Source organism: Melospiza melodia, chromosome 31, assembly GCF_035770615.1.
Source record: "Melospiza melodia melodia isolate bMelMel2 chromosome 31, bMelMel2.pri, whole genome shotgun sequence".
In the NCBI taxonomy this organism is placed as follows: Eukaryota; Metazoa; Chordata; class Aves; order Passeriformes; family Passerellidae; genus Melospiza; species Melospiza melodia.
In genome coordinates, this window is record NC_086224.1 from 1,219,190 (window position 1) to 1,241,013 (window position 21,824).

A 21,824-nucleotide genomic window follows, 5' to 3' on the forward strand; every position below is an offset into this window, starting at 1 on the left:
CCACAATCCCGGACAAACCGGGACGGACCCGGAGCCGCCTCCCCCGAGCCCTGAACTGGCCTCTGGCCTGAGCCAGCTGGAACCCCCGGGCCTGGGGACACCGTGGGGACACTGTAGGGACACCGGGGCTGGAGAAGGAAAAGCCTTTCCGGTCCCACCCCGTGTGTGAAGTGCCGGCCAGGGAGGCGCTGCCGGCTCTGGAGGTCAGAGCAGTGCCAGGGCCACCGAGGGCTGTGCCAGGGCCACCGAGGGCTGTGCCAGGGCCACCGGGCAGGTGGAAGCTGCAGGTGGCACACGGAGGTGGGACTGGGATGGTTTGGGAACATGAGGAAGGGACTGAGGGAAAATGAAAGCAAAGTGGGAACGTCAGCCTTGCTCCAGGGTGCCAGGCCTGGCAGAGGGCAGGGCCAGCCTTGGCATGGCTGGGAGCTCGGCCAGTGCCAGGATATTGGTCATCCATGGTCATCCACAGCCACCCAAGGCCATTTGTCACCTCCCACGCTCACCGGGGCTCCTGTGGCCCTGCTCCCTCCGCCCTGAGCGTGGAGCTGAAACTGGGCCACGGTGAGAAACCGGAGCCGGGCAAGGTGAGGAGGGCGAGGGGCAAGAGAGCCTCGGATGGCAGCACCGCGGGTGACAAGGTGGGCACCGAGCTGACCCCGCCACACCGGGCACGGCCGACGTGGCAGCGCTGGGGACACCCGGTGGCAGCGGCACCACCGGGCCCTGGGATCCCCACAGGGACACGGGGGCTGGGGCTGTCCCCGGGAGCTGAGCTGGGGAGGGGGGGACAGAGCTCCCGGCTGAGGGGGAACGGCCGGTGCCGTGGAGCCGGTGCCGTTCCCCGGTGCTTCCCCGGTTCGGTGGCACCAGGAGGCCCCGGGAGCGTGACGCGACCTGATTAAAAAGGACGTTTCAAAAACAACGAGACGCAACAACCGGCTGCCATTTCCCGGCCACTTCCTGCGGGCACGGACACACCGGGGGGACACGGGACCGGTCCTCCCCCCGGTCCCTGCGGCAGTGACACCTCCATACCCCTCGCCGGTTCTCCGGGGATGTGGGGCTCGGTGTCCGCTGCACGGGGGTCCCGGTGGGGCGGGGGGGACACGGCCGGGCGGTACCGGAGGGGGAGCTTCGGGACGGGGCTGCGGGAGAACCGCACCGGGCACTGGGAACGGGGCTGGAACTCCCCGCGGGTCTGGGCCCTTGGCCGCTGCACCGGGAGGGGAGCGGGGGAGTCACCGGTAGCCGGTAACGGAGGAGGAGGAGGGGGGGGTCAGGCCATGGAACCGGGATGCGCAGGGGGAAGCGGGGGGAGAGCACGGCGTCTCACCGAGGTCAGCAAAGGGGAGCGGAGTGCCCCCGCCGCCGCCGGGCCCAAACCGCCTCAACCGACCCTCCCAGCCCCTCGCTGCCTTCCCCCGGGGCCGTTAACGGCCCCTTACCGCCCGGGCCTCCCCCTTTCCTCCGCCGCGACCCCGCACCTGGCAGGCGGCGGCGCGGGCCCGGCTCAGGCGGCGTGGGGCGGGGGGCGGCTCGGCATGGCGCGGCCCCTCCGCCGCACCGGGCCGGGCCCCTCCGCTCCGATCCGGTAACCAGGAGCCGGGCCGCGGACAGCCGAACCCGCGGCCGCGGCAGGAAGCGCCTCGCGCCGCCGGGCGGTCCCGGGACCGCCCCCGTCCCGTCCCGTCCCGTCCTCCTCCTTCCCCCCCACCCCCCCTTCCCCGTCCCCTCCGCCTCCCCCCACGCCCCGCACGTCACGGCGGCCGCAGTGGCGTCACCGGGAGCGGCGCCGCCGTGGCGTCACCGGGGGCGGGCGCGCGCCCACGTGGGAGGGGGATCCCCGCCCCCGGCGGGGTCAGGGCGGGGGGAATCCCCACGCGGGGACGCCCCCCCACCCCCCTACCCCTGGTTCCGGGACCCCCGGCTCCCCCCGGGGCTCCCCCAGCCCGTACCGGCACCTCCCGGGAACGTCCCCCCCGTTCCCCCCCCGCGCGTTCTCCCGTTCGTTCCCCCCTCGCTCCCCGCAGCCCCAGCTCGACCCCGGGAACGGCGGCGCACCGGGGACCGGGACCCCGCACGGTACCGGTGCTGCCCGGCTCGGCCACGAGGACACCGGCGCCCCCCAGCTCCCCCCGGCCCCCGGGATCCCCAGTGACGTCACGCGGCACCGGCCGGGCCGCGCTGCGCAGGGCCCGGGAGCGACACCGGCTCCGGGGGCGGCGGGGGCAGAACGGGGTCCCGGTGCGGGGGGGCTGTCCCGGTACGGCCGCAATGGAAGGCGGAGGGGGGGGGCGGGGGGATGTCCCTTCCCGGTGCGGGGCAGCGGAGCCGGTGCGGGGTTCCCCGCCTGGACGAGGCTCCCGGGGGCTTGGCGAGGTCCCGGTACAGAACCGGGGGTGCCGGTACAGCTGGGCCGGTCTCAGGGGGTTCAGGTACAGATGCGGGGGTCCCTCTACAGCCATCCCAGCCCCGTAGGGGGTCCCGGTAGGTCCCGGTATCCCCGTCCGCGGGTCCCGTCCTGCGCGCTGCGTACCTGGGGGGGCGGCGGGGGCGGCCCGCAGCAGCCCCGGTGCCCGCCCGGCCCGGTGCGCTGCGGTGCCGGTGCCGGTGGCGGAGCCGGGCGGGGCGCAGGTGCTCCCGGCCCCGCGTGATGTCAGCGACCGCCGCCGCCCCCTCCGCCACCGGGGCCGTGCCGCCATTTAAAGGGACCGCCACCCTCCGTGGGGTGGAGGGGATGGCGGGGGACACCCCCCAAACCGGGGCCGCACCGCGGGACCACCGGGAAACACCCCCGTGGGGACACCCCCGGGACCCCGCTGCTCCTCCGGGGGGTTGAGCAGGGCCCGGCACCGGGGGGACACTGTGGGGCACCGGTGGAGCAGTGCAGGGGGGAGGTCGGGAGTTGGGGGTGGTCCCGGTACCCTCGAGGGGTGTCCCCCAGCCCCGCACCGAGCGAGGTCGGGCCGCAGCGGCCCCACGGGACCCCGGGGACAAAGTGGCAGCTGCCGGGGCAGGGCCGGGCCGGGCCGGCTCTTTGTGCTGCGAAATGGTGGAGCTGGAACGGCGCGGGGGGGTGGGGGAACGACGGGACTGGGACGGACAGACGGACACAGGGCTGGGCACCAGCATCTGTCACCACCCTGGGCTGTCCCTGCAGCGGAGAGAGGAGGGGGCTCCTCCCCTCTTGGAGACCCCACAGGACAAAGGGGAGCCCCCAGGGCTGGGGGTCCCTGCAGTGGAGCAGAACCCCTCCATGGAAGAGATTCTGGGGGGCTCCCAGGACTGGGGGGACCCACCCAGCAGCCCCCCAAGAGCAGGAGCCACATCACACAAAGCCTGCAAACGTTTTCAGCAATGTTTTATTGGAAATGTTAAATACTGGGGGTCCGGCCCCAGCGGAGCCGGGGATGTTGTGGGGGTGTTCAGGGGGGGCTCAGGCGTGTTCCTCTGCCAGCTTCTCTGCCTTGGCCACCGCCTCCTCGATGGGCCCCACCATGTAGAACGCCTGCTCAGGCAGGTGGTCATATTCACCTGGGGGGATAAAACGTGTCAGGAGGGGTGTGGGAGGCTCAGCCAGGCTCCCCCAGACTCCTCTGAGAGCCATCTCACCTGCCAGGATCTGCTTGAAGCCCTTGATGGTCTCTTTGAGCGGCACCAACTTGCCCATGTGGCCGGTGAAGACCTCGGCCACCTGGAAGGGCTGGGACAGGAAGCGCTGGATCTTGCGGGCTCGGGCCACCGTCAGTTTGTCCTCCTCGGACAACTCATCCATGCCCAGGATGGCGATGATGTCCTGCAGTGACTTGTAGTCCTGGGGACAGGGGGACACACAGGGGGTGAGCGGGCAGAGGTGATCCCCCCACCCAAACACCCACCTGAGGGAGGGGCTGCCCCCTCACCTGAAGGATTTTCTGCACACCCCGAGCCACGTCGTAGTGCTCAGGCCCCACGATGTTGGGGTCCATGATACGAGAGGTGGAATCCAGGGGGTCCACGGCAGGGTAAATGCCCAGCTCAGCGATGGCACGGGACAACACCGTGGTGGCATCCAAGTGGGCAAAGGTGGTGGCAGGTGCAGGGTCAGTCAAGTCGTCGGCTGGCACGTAAATAGCCTGGGGACACAGAGGGGAGGGGACAGTTGGTCTCGTGTAGGTGGCACAGCTCCCTGGGACAGAGGGGAGGGGACAGTTGGTGCCAGGCAGGTGGCACAGCTCCCTGGGATGCTGAGGGAGGTCCTGCCCTCACCTGCACGGAGGTGATGGAGCCCTTGCGTGTGGTGGTGATTCTCTCCTGCATGGTGCCCATGTCAGTGGCCAGCGTGGGCTGGTAGCCCACAGCTGAGGGGATTCTGCCCAGCAGGGCTGACACCTGTGAGGGCACAGAGCGTGAGGGACACAGCACGAAGGGCTGGGCAGGTGGGGGACAGGTGAAATGTCCCATGGCCAGCACAGACCTCGGAGCCAGCCTGGGTGAAGCGGAAGATGTTGTCGATGAAGAGCAGCACGTCCTGACCCTCCTGGTCCCTGAAGTACTCGGCCACCGTCAGCCCTGTCAGGGCCACCCTGGCACGGGCGCCCGGGGGCTCGTTCATCTGCCCGTACACCAGGGCGACCTGCGGGTGGGACAATGGGGTCAACACGGTGGCACTGCCACACCTGGCACCAGAAGCTCCCCTGCTGACCCTCCCTCAGGGTCTCTGCACACCTTGGAAGTGGCATCTTTGAGGTTGATGACCCCAGACTCGATCATCTCGTGGTACAAGTCGTTGCCCTCGCGGGTTCTCTCGCCCACGCCGGCGAACACTGAGTAACCACCGTGGGCCTTGGCCACGTTGTTGATCAGCTCCATGATCAGCACAGTCTTGCCCACACCAGCACCTCCAAACAATCCTGGGAGAAGGGGAAATAAAGGCTCTGCTGAGCCCCAAGCCAGCCTGGCTACCCACAGGGTCTCCCTTCAGCTCTTTCCTCCTCAGATATAAAAAGCGTTGCTTCAGCAAGCTCAGGAGAACGAAAGTCATGGGGTGAATCATCAGTGAAGGAAAAATTCCCCAGAGGAACTGCTGGAAATCCCAGAGGGACCATCCCCAGACCCAACCCCTGCTCTGGGGGTCACGTACCAATCTTGCCACCTTTGGCATAGGGAGCCAGCAGATCCACAACCTTGATCCCTGTCACCAGGATCTCCTGCTCCACACTCATCTCCACAAACTCAGGGGCCTCGGCGTGGATAGCAGCAAACCTGCAGCAGGAAGAGGAGAAGAAGGGGGTGGGCAGCTGCTCTGAGCCCCCCCAGCTTGGGGGCTGGCAGGGGACAGTCCCTGCTGTGACCCAGAGGAGCCAGAGCCACCTCCCTGCTCACACCTGGGTGCCCTCCAGCCCCTCAGCACTCACTGTTTGGTGGTGATGGGGCCCCTCTCATCGATGGGTTCCCCAATGACATTCATGATCCTGCCCAGGGTCTCAGGGCCCACAGGGATGCGGATGGGAGCACCAGAGTCCAGAACTTTCTGTCCTCTCACCAGCCCTTCCGTACCATCCATGGCAATGGTGCGCACGGTGTTCTCCCCTGCCGAGGCCCAAGGACAGCACGGTCACCACAGCGTCCCAAGGCTGACCCTGGGGACAGCTGCTGGTGGCTCCCCCAGGCCCTGCCAAGGGCACATTGTGCTGGGAAAAGAACCAAGAGGAGCAGCAGGAATAAAACAGCCCTGAGGAAAACTGAGCCGTGCAGCCCTCGGGCAGCCATTTTCCTCCTCAGATTGAAATCCTTGGCTTCAGCAAGCTCAGGAGAACGAAAGTCATTGAAAACATCATCACAGGAGGAAACCCCCCATCCCATATCCCCAGCTGCTCACCCAGGTGCTGAGCGACCTCCAGCACCAGCCGCGTCTCCCTGCCCTGCACCTCAAGGGCGTTCAGGATGGGGGGCAGCCCCTCGTCGAACTGCACATCCACCACGGCGCCGATGACGGCCACGATGCGGCCGGAGGAGCCGGGCTTGGTCGCGGGGGCTGCCTGGGCGGCATAGTCCCGTCCTGTGGTGGGGAGAGAGGGACGAGTCAAGGTCGGCCGGGGCACGGCAGCTCCGGGTGCGTAGATGGGGCTTCCCTGCAAGCCTTGGGGTGTGCCCGAGACCCCTGAACCTCCCTGGGTGTACGCAGGACCCCCTAAACTGACCATGGATCCCACAGCCCGCTCGGTGCAGCATTAACCCACCCAGGCCCCTCCTCGGTGCGGCTGGGACCGGTGTGGGAGCACCCGGAGCCCCTCAGCTCTGCCACGACCCCTTGAACCCCCTCAGTGATACCAGAGCCCCCTCAGCGCTGCCAGGGCCCCCTGACCCCCTCGGCGCTACCAAAGCCCCCTGAGCCCCCTCAGCGCTGCCAGGGCCCCCTGAGCCCCCTCCCCTCAGCGCAGCGAGGACTTCTCCCCCGGTACACCCGCAGTCCCTGCAGCCCCCCCGCCGCCCATCCCCGGAGCCGCAGCTCCTCTACCGCAGCCCATCCGCTCAGCACGGCACACCCCACCCCGGTACCGGGGCCTTAAGCACCGGAACCCCGCGTCCCCCACCCGCGTAGGCCCCAAGGTGACCCCGGCCCGCCCCGCACTCACGCGCCCCGACGGCGACAGCCGGGGCGGCCCCGCGGCTGAGGAGCAGCGGGAAGAGATCCCGGCCCGGGGCGGCCCCGCGGGGCAGCAGCGGCCGGGCCGCGGCGGCGGCGGCGGCAGCGGAACGACCCGCGAGCCCCAACATGGCGGCGCCGACTGAGCCCCGCGTCCCGCCCGCCCCTCACGGCCCCCGCGGGGCGGGGCCGCCGAGCCGCGCGTCACCGCCGCACCGCGCGCCCATAGGCTGCTCCGCGGAGAGGCGCTGAGTGAATTCGCGCTCTCATTGGTCACCGCGATGCGGCGCCCGCGCTGCGCCTAGTCGCGATTGGGTTGTGGATCCATCAATCAAAACGCGCTGCGGTCTGATAGGGTGATGCAGTGGGAAGGGGCGTGTCCCGGGCGAAGGTCAGCGGAAATGGCGGCGCACGTGTCCCGCGCTTGTCCTTGGGCGGGCGCCGTGACCGCGGCCGAGGCCGCACCGGGGCCGTGACGGGCCCGCTCCACCCCCGGTCACAGCACCGCCCCCAGGGGCCGCCCCTCACCGGGCCCGTGCCCGCCCCGCACGGCCGAGAGTCACAGCACCGCCCCGCCCGGGCACCGTGTCCGCCTCACGGCTCCGGTGTCGCTGTAGAGCCCCGGGGCCGTCCCGGTGCACCGGGCTCTGCCTTCTCCGCGAGGGCAAATCCCCACCCCACTGCTCCCCCCCCGGGGATCTGGGGACCGCCGCAACATTTCTGTGCTGTACCCCGAGGGATGGGGTCCCACCGGCCTAACCCACCTGAGGGGAACCGGATCGCTCGTCCGCAGTGAGAGGGGATCCCACCCCACCGATCCCCCCAAAAAGGGGATCCCACACCACTGAACCCCCAAAAAAGGGGATCCCACCACACTGATCCCACACAGAGGAGAATCACACTCCCCAAAGAAGGGGATTCCACCCCACTGAACCCCCAAAAAAGGGGATGCCCCCCATTTTCCCCCCCCGGCGCTGAGGAATGCACAGGCCCAGGCCGAAGGGAGAGCCAGGGAGTCTTCAACAGTTTATTAGAAAGAATGCAGACATTAAAAAAATCCCAGCTGCTCTGAACAGAAATTGAGGTTTTTCAGCCCGGTTCCACGGTCCTGTCACTTGCTGCCAAACCCACAGTGCAAATACGATTTTGGTCTAAAATGTACAGATTGACAAGCAACAATGTACAGCCAACTCGCACCCCGGGCGAGGAGGAGGAGGAGGAAGAGGTGGAGAAAGGTTTGGGGGGGGTCACACCACGGGATCAAGGGGTTCCAACACCAAAAACCAGGAAAATTTGGAAGTTTTTTTTGTTTTTAAAATGAACTTTTTGTTGTTAATAGGAACAGGAGGGGATGTGCCTCGCCCTGCTGGATTTTAGTTTTGTTTTTTGGGGGAGCCAATGATAAAAGAACTTTTAAATTTTGTGGTTTTGTTCCCAGGATAAATGGACAAAAAAGGGGAAAAAAAAACTCATTTAAACCTCTCAATGTTAATTCAGGGTTTTCCCATTGTAATTGGAGGCTCTGCAAACTTTATTGCAACTCTTCTCAATTGATTACCTACACCTCAGTTGGGTTGGTTTGATGGTTTTTTGATCTTTCTTTATCTTTTTTTTGGAAGTTTGGAAAACTTTTCATGCATAACTGTTATTGCCTCTCGTGGCTTTGAGACCGCCCCGTGCCATGGGACACACCTACCATCAGTGAAAGCCATTTAAAATGGACTGAAAATGGGTTAAAGGATGCAGGATCTCCCTTTAGGGCTTATCAACTCAGGAATTCTTATCTCAATTATGAAATGTTGTGATGAACTTCTTTCCCCAAAACCCTGAAGACGACACTTTGCCTTACTCCAGATCTGGCATTTCTAGAAATGAAAAAAAAAAAGAGAATTAATTGTTTTAGGGTTGTTTTGTGGGTTTTTGTTTGTTGCTTGGTTGGTTTTTAAAAGCTCTCAGGGCATTTTTATGTCACAAGGGACATGAGCAAGATGACCTGGCCTCCAATCAATTTTGGGGAATAATAATAAATTAAATAATAAATAAATTAAAGAAGATACTAAGATATCGCGATACATTCATTAAGTAAATTTAAACAGAATAATTTTATAGTAATTTTCTAATAATAAACAATGGAATATTAGGAGGAATTAAATAAAATAATAATACAATAATAACAAAAGAAATGCATTAAAAAGAAATAAATTAAAGAAAATATCAAGATGCTGCACATGCTGCTCCTAAAGCCAAAGCCTGGGAAGGTCAAACTGGGATTTGGGGCTTTCCCAGATTAGATTTGTCTGGCTTTAGCTGGTGGACAGGATGAAGAACATCTGCCCTTCAGCAGGTGTGTGAGGAGAAAATAACAAAAAACAACAAAAAACAACTTACTTTCATCATCACTGTCTGGTGAGTCCTGGAAAGGAGAATAAACAATCTTTAAGTGGAGCAGACAGCTCTCATCCCAGCAGCAAACATTCCCAAATCTGCTCCCAAATCTATTCCTAAATCTGCTCCCCCAAATCTGCTCTCCCAAATCTGAATTTTGAGGAATTTACTGAGCTCAGTTTGGCCTCACTGCACAGAGAAGAGGGAAAGGGTCTCCCCAGCTGGTATCACAAATTTTGGGGTTATTTTTGCCTTTTTTGGTGCTCAGGGTGAGTGCAGCACTCCTGAGGTGTCACCACACCAAACATACTCACATCATCTGCCCCATCTACTTCTGGCAAGTCTACGTCGTCGTCTCCTCCCATGTTGTTCATCATCTGCTCAGAGACACAAAAATCCCATTTTGGGGTGAAACCAACCCCAATTCCACCCTAAACAATCCTAAATCATCATCCCCCCGTTATTATAACAGATCAATTGCACCCACGCGGGAATTACAAAGCACAAAAAACTCGGAATTATTGCCAAAACTCCAAAAATTTCTCATTCCTTGTTGTTATTATCTTCTTAAAGAGTCCATACCTTCTGGCTGCTCTTCTCTGCTCCATGCTGTGCAGCTCCTCATGGTTTCACAGGGGCTCCTCCAGGGCTTTTATCCCAGTTATCTTTACTGCTGCCCAACCAAGGACTTGGCAGCTGTGGCTCATTTAGAATAGCTGGGACCCACTGGGCCAATGCCCAGGACTCTCAGTACATTTCCCCCTTTTTCTATTAGTAACACATATATTCAAATACAATCTAGATATTGTATTTGCATCAATGCACAGCTCCCAGGCTGCAGAACTGCACAGCTCCCAGGCTGCATTTTTCCTCCATCACGTCGGGGTCACCATCTGTTGCATTCTTATTGTTGTTATCGTATTTCTAGAGTCCCATACTGTTGTTATTATATTCCTAAAGTCCCATACTGTCGTTATTATATTCTTAAAGTCCCATACCTTCCAGCTGGTTTTCTACCATGCAGTTCTTCTCTCTAGCACAGCTCCTCATGGTTTCACAGGGGCTCCTCCAGGGCTCTCAACCCACTCCTTTAATCCCAGCCACCTTTATGAGCCACAGCTGCTGCCCAACTAAGACTTGGCAGCTCATTTAGAATAGCTGGGACCCACTGAGCCAATACACAGGACTCTCAGCACATTTCCCCCTTTTTCTATTAGTAACACATATATTCAAATACAATCTAGATATTGTATTTGCATCACTGCACAGCTCCCAGGCTGCAGAACTGCACAGCTCCCAGGCTGCAGAACTGCACAGCTCTGCAGGCTGCATGTTCCTCCATCACGTCGGGGTCACCAGTTGTTGCATTCTTATTATTATCGTATTTCTGGAGTCCCATACTGTTGTTATTATATTCTTAAAGTCCATACCCTTCCAGCTGGTTTTCTACCATGCAGTTCTTCTCTCTAGCACAGCTCCTCATGGTTTCACAGGGGCTCCTCCAGGGCTCTCAACCCACTCCTTTAATCCCAGCCACCTTTATGAGCCACAGCTGCTGCCCAACTAAGACTTGGCAGCTCATTTAGAATAGCTGGGACCCACTGAGCCAATACACAGGACTCTCAGTACATTTCCCCCTTTTTCTATTAGTAACACATATATTCAAATACAATCTAGATATTGTATTTGCAGAACTGCACAGCTCTGCAGGCTGCATGTTCCTCCATCACGTCGGGGTCACCAGTTGTTGCATTCTTATTGTTATTATCGTATTTCTGGAGTCCCATACTGTTGTTATTATATTCCCAAAGCCCATACCTTCTCGCTGGTTTTCTACCATGCAGTTCTTCTCTCTAGCACAGTTCCTCATGGTTTCACAGCGGCTCCTCCAGGGCTCTCAGCCCACCCCTTTTATCCCAGTTATCTTTACTGCTGCGCAACTAAGACTTGGCAGCTGTGGCTCATTTAGAATAGCTGGGACCCACTGGGCCAATGCCCAGGACTCTCAGTACATTTCCCCCTTTTTCTATTAGTAACACATATATTCAAATACAATATATTGTATTTGCAGAACTGCACAGCTCCCAGGCTGCATTTTTCCTCCACCACGTCGGGGTCACCATCTGTTGCATTCTTATTGTTGTTATCGTATTTCTAGAGTCCCATACTGTTGTTATTATATTCCTAAAGTCCCATACTGTTATTATATTCCTAAAGTCCCATACCTTCCAGCTGGTTTTCTACCACGCCGTGTGCAGTTCCTCATGGTTTCACAGGGGCTCCTCCAGGGCTCTCAGCCCACCCCTTTACTCCCAGCTATCCCAGCCAAGGACTTGGCAGCTGGGACTCATTTAGAACAGCCAGGAGCCACTGAGCCAACGCACAGAATTCTCACTACATTTAAGTTGTTGGGTTCTTATTGCTGTTCTAACAATACAAATGTCCAGGCCCCCACAATTGGTTACCTCAGAAAAACGATCAAAGTTGGACATGTCTTCATCTGAATCGTCCTCCCAGTCTTTCCAGTTGTTGAAGTCCACGCTGAGCCAGTTGAGCTGGAGTCGTTTCAGGACAAGGAATTATTTCAGGACAAGGAATTATTTCAGGACAAGGAAATGTGTGGCTGTCACTTAGAACAGGTTAACCAGAGCTGCTCTGGGATCAGGAGCAGGAAAATTGACCTAAAATTGCTCCAGAATTTGAGCATGACCCAAATATTCACTAAATATGATATAAAATATAATTATTATATATTTTTAAAATATACATATTAAAAAATATATTTAAAATATAATTATATTATTAATAATATTTTAAAATATGTATATTATTAATTATATATAAATATATATTATATTCAATTATAAAAATTAACTTATATTTAATTTATTTAATTAAATAAAAATAATATATATAACTAATTATATATAAATATATAAATTATATATATGTATAATTTTGTATATACTATATATAATATATTAATTATATATATAAACTATATATAAATGTATATTTATATATTTTTATATAAATATATAAACATTAATTATATATAAATATATAAATACATAATGATCATATATAAATATATATCAATTTTATATATCTATATACAGATTACTGTAATTAATATTATATTAATTTATATAATATTATTTATAATATAAATATATAATATTAATGATATATATTACATATTATTATATACATATTTTATATATTATAAATATAATATAAAATAAAATAAAAGATAATATAATATAAAATTAAATAGTTTTTAATTTTTTAAAAATGAAATTAAAACCCACCTTTGCCCTCTCTTTTGTTAACCTTGGCCATGCCTGACCAGATTCTCCTTTTCGTAAACAGCACAAGATGGATCTGTCTGTTCTTTTATGCTTTGATTCCTGAAAAAAAAATATTAAAAATCTTTTAATCTTTTATTAAAAGATCCTTCCTTTATCTGCACCTCTCCCCTTATTCCTTGTACCCCCTGCAGAAACTTTCTTGGATCTGATTTGGAACTTTTATGTAAGGAATATAATTCTATATATTCTTATTTTTATGGAATAACATTTTGAGAGCAGCCTAAAGAACTGATATTTTTTAGGATCTCAAAACTAGGGAATAGAATTTTATATATTTCTTATTTTTAAGGAATAAAATCTTGAGAGCAGACTAAAAAACTGATATTTTTTAGGATCTCAAAACTAAGATTCGGTTTGGGTTGGAAATGAAATTAAAACCCAAATTGGAATGATATTAAAACCCAAATTCCAAATTCCTGCCTCCTTCCACCGGGCCAAAATGGCATTGAATAATTTAAAAAAATGGAATATTTGCAATTTCTCTGGACAAACATCAAGAATTCAGGAGGATACTCACATTTGGATCGATATTATTAAAAAGATCAATTTCATTTAAATGTTTAAAGTTATCACTTCCTCCAAGACAACTGCAAGAGAAAAAGAAATCAGAATTTAGCTCCAAAATAAATCAGTATTTAGCTCCAAAATAAATCAGTATTTAACCCCAAAATAAATCAGTATTAAACCAAATAAATATTTAACCCAATAAATAAATATTTAACCCAATAAATATTAAACCAAATAAATCAATATTTAATCCCAAAATAAATCAGAATTTCGCCCCAAAATATTTAGCCCCAAAATAAATCAATATTTAACCCCAAAACAGATCAGTATTAAACCAAATAAATATTTAACCCAATAAATATTAAACCAAATAAATCAATATTTAACCCCAAAATAAATCAGAATTTAGCCCCAAAATAAATTATTTAGCTCCAAAATAAATCAGAATTTAGCTCCAAAATAAATCAGAATTTAGCCCCAAAAAATCAGAATTTAGCCCCAAAATAAATCAATATTTAACCCCAAAAAATTAATATTTAACCCCAAAATAAATCAGAATTTAGCCCCAAAATAAATCAATATTTTGCTGGTTTTTGTGCCTGAATTGCTGACCTGAAGGTGAGTTTGGACTTTTCAAAATTGACATTTACATCTTTGCTGTCCTCCACACAGAACTCCACAAACACGTAATCCCTCCGGTCGTACCACTTGGCAGAGGCAGGCTGCCTGTGGAGCACAAAAATATTCATTTTTAATTAAAAATTTAATTTAAAAAATATCATTTCTGCAATTAAAATCTGCATTTTGAGGTCACTGCGTTGTTTAAAGGGGATTTGAGTTGGAAGGAGAAAGATGGAATAAAAAAGATGGATTTGGAATAAACAGAGAGAAATGGAATAAAAGAATTATTTATTTGGAATAAGTCACACAAAGAGTTAAAACCTAAATGGCTTAATTAATTAATTAATTAATTAATTGAATGGATTCTGAATTCAGCCTCAAGTTTCAGCTGTTCCAGGGGTGAAAAGCTCAGAGCAGCATTTCAGGGAATGTTCATTGAGTAATATCCCATTACTCAATTTATTTATTTTATTATTTAATTTAATTTATTATTATTATTACAATTTAATTAATTTCTCCCAATATACCATTATTTAATTTATTTATTTCTTAATTTATTACTATTATTTAATTATTTTCTCCCAATATCCCATTACTCAATTTATTTTATTTATTATTTAATTTATTATTATTATTTAATTAATTTCTCCCAATATCCCATTATTTTATTTATTTATTTTCTAATTTATTATTATTTAATTAATTTCTGCCAATACCCCATTATTAAATTTATTTTATTTAATATTTATTATTATTATTTAAATAATTTCTGCCAATACCACATTATTCAATTCTAATTTTATTTATTTAATTTCACCTAATATTCCATTATTTATTATTATAAAATTATTACTTTTTAATTTACTTAATGAATGTATCACAATATCCCATCTCAGTATCTTCTTTAATTTATTTATTATTTGATTTATTTCATTTATTATTATTTAATTTATCCCAATACCCCATTATTTAATTAATTTATTTTATTATTGTATTATTGTATTCAATTTCTAATATTCCATTATTATAAAATTATAAAATTATAATTATTATTAATTATTATTTATTATTATTATTATTATTAGTAGTAGTATTGAATTTACTTAATGAATGTATCACAATATCCCATCTTAGTATCTTCTTTAATTTAGTTATTATTTAATTTATTAATTTATTATTATTATTTAATTAATTTCTCCCAATATCCCAGTTTGGGGCACTTGGGACCCCGTCCCAGCTCTGTTGTTGACAGAAATCTCGGTGTCCCCGCCTGGGTGACACCGGGACGGGTGGGGACAATTCCCAGCTCTCAATGGGGACACGGCGACATGGAGAGATGGGGACATGGAGAGATGGAGAGATTGGGACATGGAGAGATGGGGAGATGGAGAGATGGAGATGGGGACATGGGGACATGGAGAGATGGGGACATGGGGACATGGAGACATGGAGAGATGGAGAGATGGGGACACGGGGACATGGGGACATGGAGAGATGGGGACACGGGGACATGGAGAGATGGGGACATGGAGAGATGGGGACATGGAGAGATGGGGACATGGAGAGATGGAGAGTTGGGGACATGGAGAGATGGGGACATGGAGAGATGGGGACATGGAGAGATGGGGACATGGAGAGATGGGGACATGGAGAGATGGGGACATGGAGAGATGGAACATGGGGAGATGGGACATGGAGAGATGGGGACATGGAGAGATGGGGACATGGAGAGATGGAACATGGGGAGATGGGACATGGAGAGATGGGGACATGGAGAGAGGGGGACATGGGGAGATGGAGAGATGGAACATGGAGAGATGGGGAGATGGAGAGATGGGGACACAGGGACATGGAGAGATGGAACATGGAGAGATGGGGACATGGAGAGATGGAGAGATGGAGAGATGGGGACACCTCCAGCCTGCCCAGGGAGGAGATTCCATCCCAGCTGGGACCTCGGCAGCGCCAACGGGATCGGGGATTTGAGGCACCACCAGAACTCTGAGTGGTCCCAGAACCTCACTCAGCTATGTCTGAGCTGACTGCAGAGAGATCCCAGTTAAGTTTTACTCAGCCATAATTCACATTTTTGAACTTTTATCTGCGTTGCTTTCCTGGGAATTCACCCCAAGACGCTCTGTGACCTCAGCAGCTCCACCAGGATCTGGGATTTGAGGCACCACCAGAACTCTGAGTGGTCCCAGAAACCTCACCCGGCTCACACATCCAAGCTGCAGAGCACAGGGATCCCAAACAAGTCTGACTCGGCCAAAATTCACATTTTTGAACCTTCATCTGTGCTGTTTTCCTGGGAATTCACCCCAAGACACTCTGTGACCTCAGCAGCTCCACCAGGATCAGGGATTTGAGGCACCAGGAGAACTCTGAGTGGTCTCAGAAATCCCACTCAGCTCACATGTGTAAGTTGGACAGCAGTGAGATCCCATGTAAGTTTTACTCTGCCATAATTCACATTTTTGAACCTTTATCTGTGTTGCTTTCCTGGGAATTCACCCCAAGACACTCTGTGACCCCAGCAGCTCCACCAGGATCGGGGATTTGAGGCACCAGCAAAACTCAGCACTCCCAGAAATCCAATTCAGCTCACGCATCTGAGCTGGACAGCAGAGAGATCCCAGATAAGTTTTACTCAACCATAATTCAGATTTCTGAACCTAAAACTGTGCTGCTTTCCTGGGAATTCACCCTGTGACCTCAGTAGCTCCACCAGGATCAGGGATTTGAGGCACCAACAGAACTCAGAGAGCTCCCAGAAATCCCACTCAGCTCCCATGTCCAAGCTGGACAGCAGCAAGATCCCAGATGAGTTTTACTCAGCCATAACTCTGGTTCCAGGTTTCTGGAACCTAATTTTCCTAATTCCAGGTTTCTGAACCCAAACCTGCCGTGCTTCCCTGTGAATTCACCCTGAGAGTGCTCAGAACCTGTGACCTCCCAAAAATCCCATTCAGCTCAAGGCTACACACACACATCCGAGCTGGACAGCAGCAAGATCCCAGATGAGTTTTACTCAGCCATAACTCTGGTTCCAGGTTTCTGGAACCTAATTTTCCTAATTCCATGTTTCTGAACCCAAACCTGCCCTGTTTTCCTGGGAATTCACCCCAAGACACTTGGTGACCTCAGGAGCTCCATCAGGAATTTGAGGCAGCAGCAGAACTGACAGCAATCCCAGAAATTCCCACCCAGCTCACAGGTCAGAGCTCCAGAGCAGAGATCCCAGATGAGTTTTACTCTGCCATAATTCTGGTTCCATGTTTCAGGAACTTAATTTTCATAATTCCAAGTTTCTGAACCTAAACCTGCCCTGCTTTCCTGGGAATTCACTCCAAGACACTCTGTGACCTCAGCAGCTCCACCAGGATCAGGGATTTGAGGCATCAAGAGAACTCTCAGGGCTCCCAGAAATTCCCACTCAGCTCTCACGTCCAAACTGGACAGCAGCACGGTCCCAGATGAGTTTTGGTCAGCCATAATTCACATTTCTGAACATAAAACTGTGCTGTTTTCCGGGAAATTCACCCCAAGACCTGTGACCTCAGCAGCTCCACCAGGATCAGGGATTTGAGGCACCAAGAGAACTCACAGCGCTCCCAAAAATTCCCATTCAGCTGACATGTGTAAGTTGGACAGCAGTGAGATCCCTCCCTGGTGAGTTTTATTTGGCCATAATTCCCATTTCTGAACCTAAAACTGTGCTGCTTTCCTGGGAATTCACCCTGAGACCCGTGACCTCAGCAGCTCCTCCAGGATTGGGGATTTGAGGCACCAACAGAACTCGCAGCAATCCCATATCTGAGCTGCAGAGCAGAGAGATCGCAGATGAGTTTTACTCTGTCATAATTCTGGTTCCAGGTTTCAGGAACTTCATTTTCCCAATTGCAAATTTCTGACCCTAAACCTGCCCTGCTTTCCTGGGAATTCACCCTGAGAGTGCTCAGAACCTGAGACCTCCCAAAAATCCCACTCCAGGCTACACACACACATCCAAGATGCAGAGCAGAGAGATCCCAGATGAGTTTTGCTCGTCCATAATTCACATTTCTGAACCCAAAGCTGCCCTGCTTCCCTGGGAATTCACCCCAAGACACTCTGTGACCTCAGCAGCTCCTCCAGGATCAGGGATTTGAGGCACCAACAGAACTCACAGCAATCCCAGAAATTCCCACTCAGCTCACACGTCCAAAACTGCAAAGCAGAGAGATCCCAGATCTCTGCCATAATTCTGGTTCCAGGTTTCAGGAACTTAATTTTCCCAATTCCAGATTTCTGACCCCAAACCTGCCCTGCTTTCCCGGGAATTCACCCCCAGAGCACCCAGAACGTGCTGGAGCTGCCTCTCCTCTTTTATCTCCTTTTCCAATCTCACCCTCCCAAAGGGAGGAGGTGAAACCCTCCCAGTGAGCCCCATCAGGACTCACCAGTTCAAACCAGTAAGGCAGGACCTGCTGGAGAGCTCCTTCTAAATTCTGCCCACACAGAGATTCCCAAGAGAAGGAGCTCACAAGGGGAGCCCTGCACGTGCTCCCAGTGAAAAATCTCCTGTTTTAGTGAAAATCTCCTGTTCTGGCACCTTTAGAGCTCCGAAATGCTCATCCAAACCCTGAGGGAGCTCAGCTTGTCAAGGTTATCCAGCACCCATCCATGGGATTTGGGAAAGGAAAGGGAATTTGAAATTTGGGGGATTTCCTCTGTCCCATCCACCTGTGATTTTTGGGATTTCTTGAAAGGGAATTTAGAATTTAGAGGCTTTTCTCTGCCCCATCCACCTTTGATTTTTGGGACTTCCTGAAAGGGATTTTAGAGGATTTCCTCTGTCCCATCCACCTGTGATTTTTGGGATTTCTTGAAAGGGAATTTAGAATTTAGAGGATTCATTCTGTCCCATCCACCTGTGATTTTGGGGACTTCTTGAAAAGGATTTTAGAATTTAGAGGATTTCCTCTGTCCCGTCCACCTGTGATTTTGGGACTTCCTGAAAGGGAATGAAGGAATTTAGAATTTAGAGGATTTCCTCTGTCCCATCTACCTGTGATTTTGGGGACTTCTTGAAAAGGAATTTAGAGGATTTCCTCTGTGTTATCCACCTGTGATTTTGGGGGTTTCTTCAAAGTAGATTTAGAATTTAGAGGATTTCCTTTGTCCCATCCACCTGTGATTTTGGGATTTTCTGAAAAGGAATTTAGAATTTAGAGGATTTCTTCTGCTCATCCACCTGTGATTTGGGGATTTCCTGAAAGGGAATTTAGGAGATTTCCTCTGTCCCATCCACCTGTGATTTTTGAGACTTCTTGAAAGTAAATTTAGAATTGATGAGATTTCCTCTGTCCATCCACCTTTGATTTTGGGGACTTCTTGAAAGGGAATTTAGAATTTATAAGATTTCCTCTGTTCCATCCACCTGTGATTTTGGGACTCTCCCAGTCCCCACATTCTGATGGGAACTGTTATTGTGGGCCAGGTTCTAGAAGGTTCCCAGCAATGTGGAGGCTCAGCTTCACCACAGAGCCCTCAAGGATATCCCTGGATAAATTCTGGTTTCTGGCACCACTGGAATCTCAAATTTCCCCATTTGTGGCACTGAGGAAGTTCCCAAATCTCTTTTCATGTTTTCTCTCTATTCTGTGCCTTTGGAATCCCATTTTTATCTCCTGACAGCTTGAGGACATTGCAGAAATCAGGCCCTCAACAAGATTTTGCCCTCCTAGACAGCAATAAAACCTGCTTTACAAAATAATTTTTTCCTTTAATTTTTACACCTTGAAAATGTGCTTTTTTTAATCATTAAAAAATCCTCATTTTAGATTTCAGACCATCCCATGCAGATGCAGTTTCAGGGTGATGAAATCTACAGAAATTACACGAAAAAACTCCAATTTGATCACAGTTTTCTCACTTTCACTCACATTAAGATGAAGCACCTCCACTGTTCAAGGTTTCAGAAGGAAAGTAAAAGCCTGGCTGAGGAAAAGGCACCAAAAAACTCATCAATTAATCCTCAATCACAATTTCTGACAAAACAAAAAGTGCTGCTGCCTCCAATCCTTCAAGCCAGGCATGGAGAGGTCACAAAACCATGGAATGGTTTGGGTTGGGAGGGACCTTGAAGCTCATTCTTGTGCAGGGACACCCTCTGGAAAATCCATCCCAGTTCCTCAGCACCCTCAGAAAGAGGAATTTTTTCATTTTTTCCCCCCAAAATCTGGTTTGAAACCCTTGTTCTGCCTGCAGCTTTTCTTTCCCAGCCAGTTTTTCCTCCTCAGTGTTACCCTGGACACACAAAACTCTGCTTGTTCTTGAGGGAACATTCACATCCACCAGAGCTTTGCTTTTGGGTGGCCTCTAAATTGAATTCCTTGGAGAATTTTAAATAAAATTATTAATTAAGGAGCATGGGATCCTGCTTGGGGCTTTCTGTGCTTCTCCACCCATTCCTCAGAGGGTTTTTTTTTTGTTATTTTTCATGGAATTCTGGAATGGTCTGGGTTGGAAAAAACCTTGAAGCTCATTCAGCCCCCCTGCCATGTGCAGGGACACCCTCTGGAAAATCCATCCCAGTGCCTCAGCACCCTCAGAAAGAGGAATTTTTCCATTTTTTCCCCCCAAAATCCCATTTAACTTTGCTCTCTGGTGGTTTGTTCTGCCACTGGAGCTGCCTGCAGCTTTTCCTTCCCAGCCAGTTTTTCCTCTTCAGTGTTACCCTGGACACACAAAACTCTGCTTGTTCTCGAAGGGACACTCACATCCACCAGAGCTTTGCTTTTGGGTGGCCTCTAAATTGAATTCCTTGCAGAATTTTAAATAAAAATATTAATTAAGGAACGCGGGAACCCGCTCGGGATGCACGTGGAGACAAATCCAGCGGCTCACCTGCAGCACCGCGCCTGCCCCGGGGCTTTCCGTGCTTCTCCACCCCTTCCTGAGGGTTTTTTTTTTCGTTATTTCTCCGTTTTTCAGGGAATTCTGGAATGGTGTGGGCTGGAAAAAAACCTTCAAGCCCATCCCGTTCCAAGCCCTGGCCTTGGACGCTTTCACGGCCAGCGCAAAAGGCAGGGACGGGTTTTAGGGTGAAAATCCCAAGTTTACCAACAGATTTTCTCGCTCTGGATTGTTCCACGCGTTACTTACCGGGAGTTTTGACCCGGTACCGGTGGGCACCGAGAAACGCGTGACACCCCCCGAACACCCTATTATAACCCACAGCGGCACATCCCGCCCCATCCCGGCACACCCGGTAACCGGGCCCACACGGTGACCGGGACAAACCCCCTCAGAGCCCAAGGTCAGCCCGCGCTCGGCGGCGCCGGGGCGGCTCCCGCGGCAGCGCCGGGGCCTGGCGGGGCCTTCCCGCGCCGCTCCCATCCCCGGGCCTCACATGGCGGATGGCGACGGCTCCGGCGGGCGCTCCTGAGGGGGTGCGGAAGGCTCCGGGCGGTGTCGCGGCTCGTGCTTGGGCGGTACCGGGAGGGTTCCGGAGGGAGGGGGGGGGGGTTCCGGTGGACGCTCCGGTGGCGGCTCCGGGCGGGCTCGGGGGCTCTGGCGCGGCCTCGCTCCCACAATGCCCCGCGCAGCGCTCGGCCCGTGGTGACGCAGCAAAATCCCCGCGCGCGCCGCCGCCGCCGCCGCCTCCTCCTCCTCCTCCTCTTCCTCCCCTCCCCTCACGGCCCTCCCGCCGCCGCCGAGCGCGCGTGCGCGGGCCCCGAGCGCGCCCCCGCCCCCCCCGCGCGCGCCCCCGCCCCGCTGCCCTTCCAGCAGCTTCTGGGCGCGCATGCGCAGTGAGGCGCGGCGACAGCGTGAGCGGGAAGGGAGCCCCGGGACTCCCCCACACTGGGACCCCCTCACTGGGACTCCCCCCACCCTACTGGGACCCCCACATTGGGACCACCTCACTGGGACCCCCACATTGGGACCCCACCATTGGGACCCCCGACCACTGGGACCCTCCCATTGGGACTCCCCACATGGGATCCCTCCACTGGGACTCCCAGGACCCCTCTCCCAGTTGGACCCCCAAGACCCTCCCCACTGGGACCCTCCCATTGGGACCCCCAGAACCCCTCCCCACTGGGACCTCCAGGACCCCTCCCCACTGGGACACCCCCCCACATTGGGACCCTTCCACTGGGACCCCCAGGACCCCTCCCCACTGGGACATCCCCATTGGGACCCTCCCATTGGGACCCCCAAGACCCCTCCCCACTGGGACACCCCCATTGGGACCCCCAGAACCCCCCACTTGCCCCACGGGAGCACAGCCCAACCCTGTTGTCCGTCCCATCAGGGACTTG

General features: G+C 52.2%; 3 protein-coding genes and 2 non-coding genes across 5 annotated transcripts; 1 reads left to right on the forward strand and 4 right to left on the reverse strand.

Moving 5' to 3' along the window:
* Nucleotides 1-1,058: 1,058 nt before the first annotated feature.
* LOC134431224 (actin nucleation-promoting factor WAS-like) lies at nucleotides 1,059-1,598 on the forward strand. The gene has a single exon (XM_063179211.1). The coding sequence runs from the start codon at nucleotides 1,059-1,061 to the stop codon at nucleotides 1,596-1,598; it is 540 nt and encodes a 179-aa protein (XP_063035281.1).
* A 1,749-nt stretch (nucleotides 1,599-3,347) lies between these two features.
* ATP5F1B (ATP synthase F1 subunit beta) lies at nucleotides 3,348-6,762 on the reverse strand. Its single transcript, XM_063179381.1, has 10 exons — nucleotides 6,621-6,762; nucleotides 5,864-6,043; nucleotides 5,400-5,574; nucleotides 5,126-5,247; nucleotides 4,711-4,895; nucleotides 4,460-4,618; nucleotides 4,252-4,374; nucleotides 3,906-4,118; nucleotides 3,616-3,817; nucleotides 3,348-3,537 (listed from the first exon to the last, which is right to left on the reverse strand). Exons 1-10 carry the CDS (start codon nucleotides 6,760-6,762, stop codon nucleotides 3,440-3,442), a joined length of 1,599 nt encoding a protein of 532 aa, XP_063035451.1. The 3' UTR covers nucleotides 3,348-3,439.
* Nucleotides 4,973-5,047, reverse strand: LOC134431399 (small nucleolar RNA SNORD59). The gene has a single exon (XR_010030968.1). It is a non-coding gene; the product is annotated as a small nucleolar RNA SNORD59 (small nucleolar RNA).
* On the reverse strand, nucleotides 5,758-5,831 carry LOC134431400 (small nucleolar RNA SNORD59). The gene has a single exon (XR_010030969.1). It is a non-coding gene; the product is annotated as a small nucleolar RNA SNORD59 (small nucleolar RNA).
* An 871-nt stretch (nucleotides 6,763-7,633) lies between the features above and the next one.
* On the reverse strand, nucleotides 7,634-21,174 carry PTGES3 (prostaglandin E synthase 3). Its single transcript, XM_063179402.1, has 8 exons — nucleotides 20,912-21,174; nucleotides 13,507-13,620; nucleotides 12,905-12,974; nucleotides 12,328-12,426; nucleotides 11,482-11,571; nucleotides 9,331-9,393; nucleotides 9,020-9,044; nucleotides 7,634-8,496 (listed from the first exon to the last, which is right to left on the reverse strand). Coding segments are annotated over exons 1-8 (483 nt in total). The 5' UTR covers nucleotides 20,914-21,174; the 3' UTR covers nucleotides 7,634-8,476.
* Between the last annotated feature and the right edge of the window lie 650 nt (nucleotides 21,175-21,824).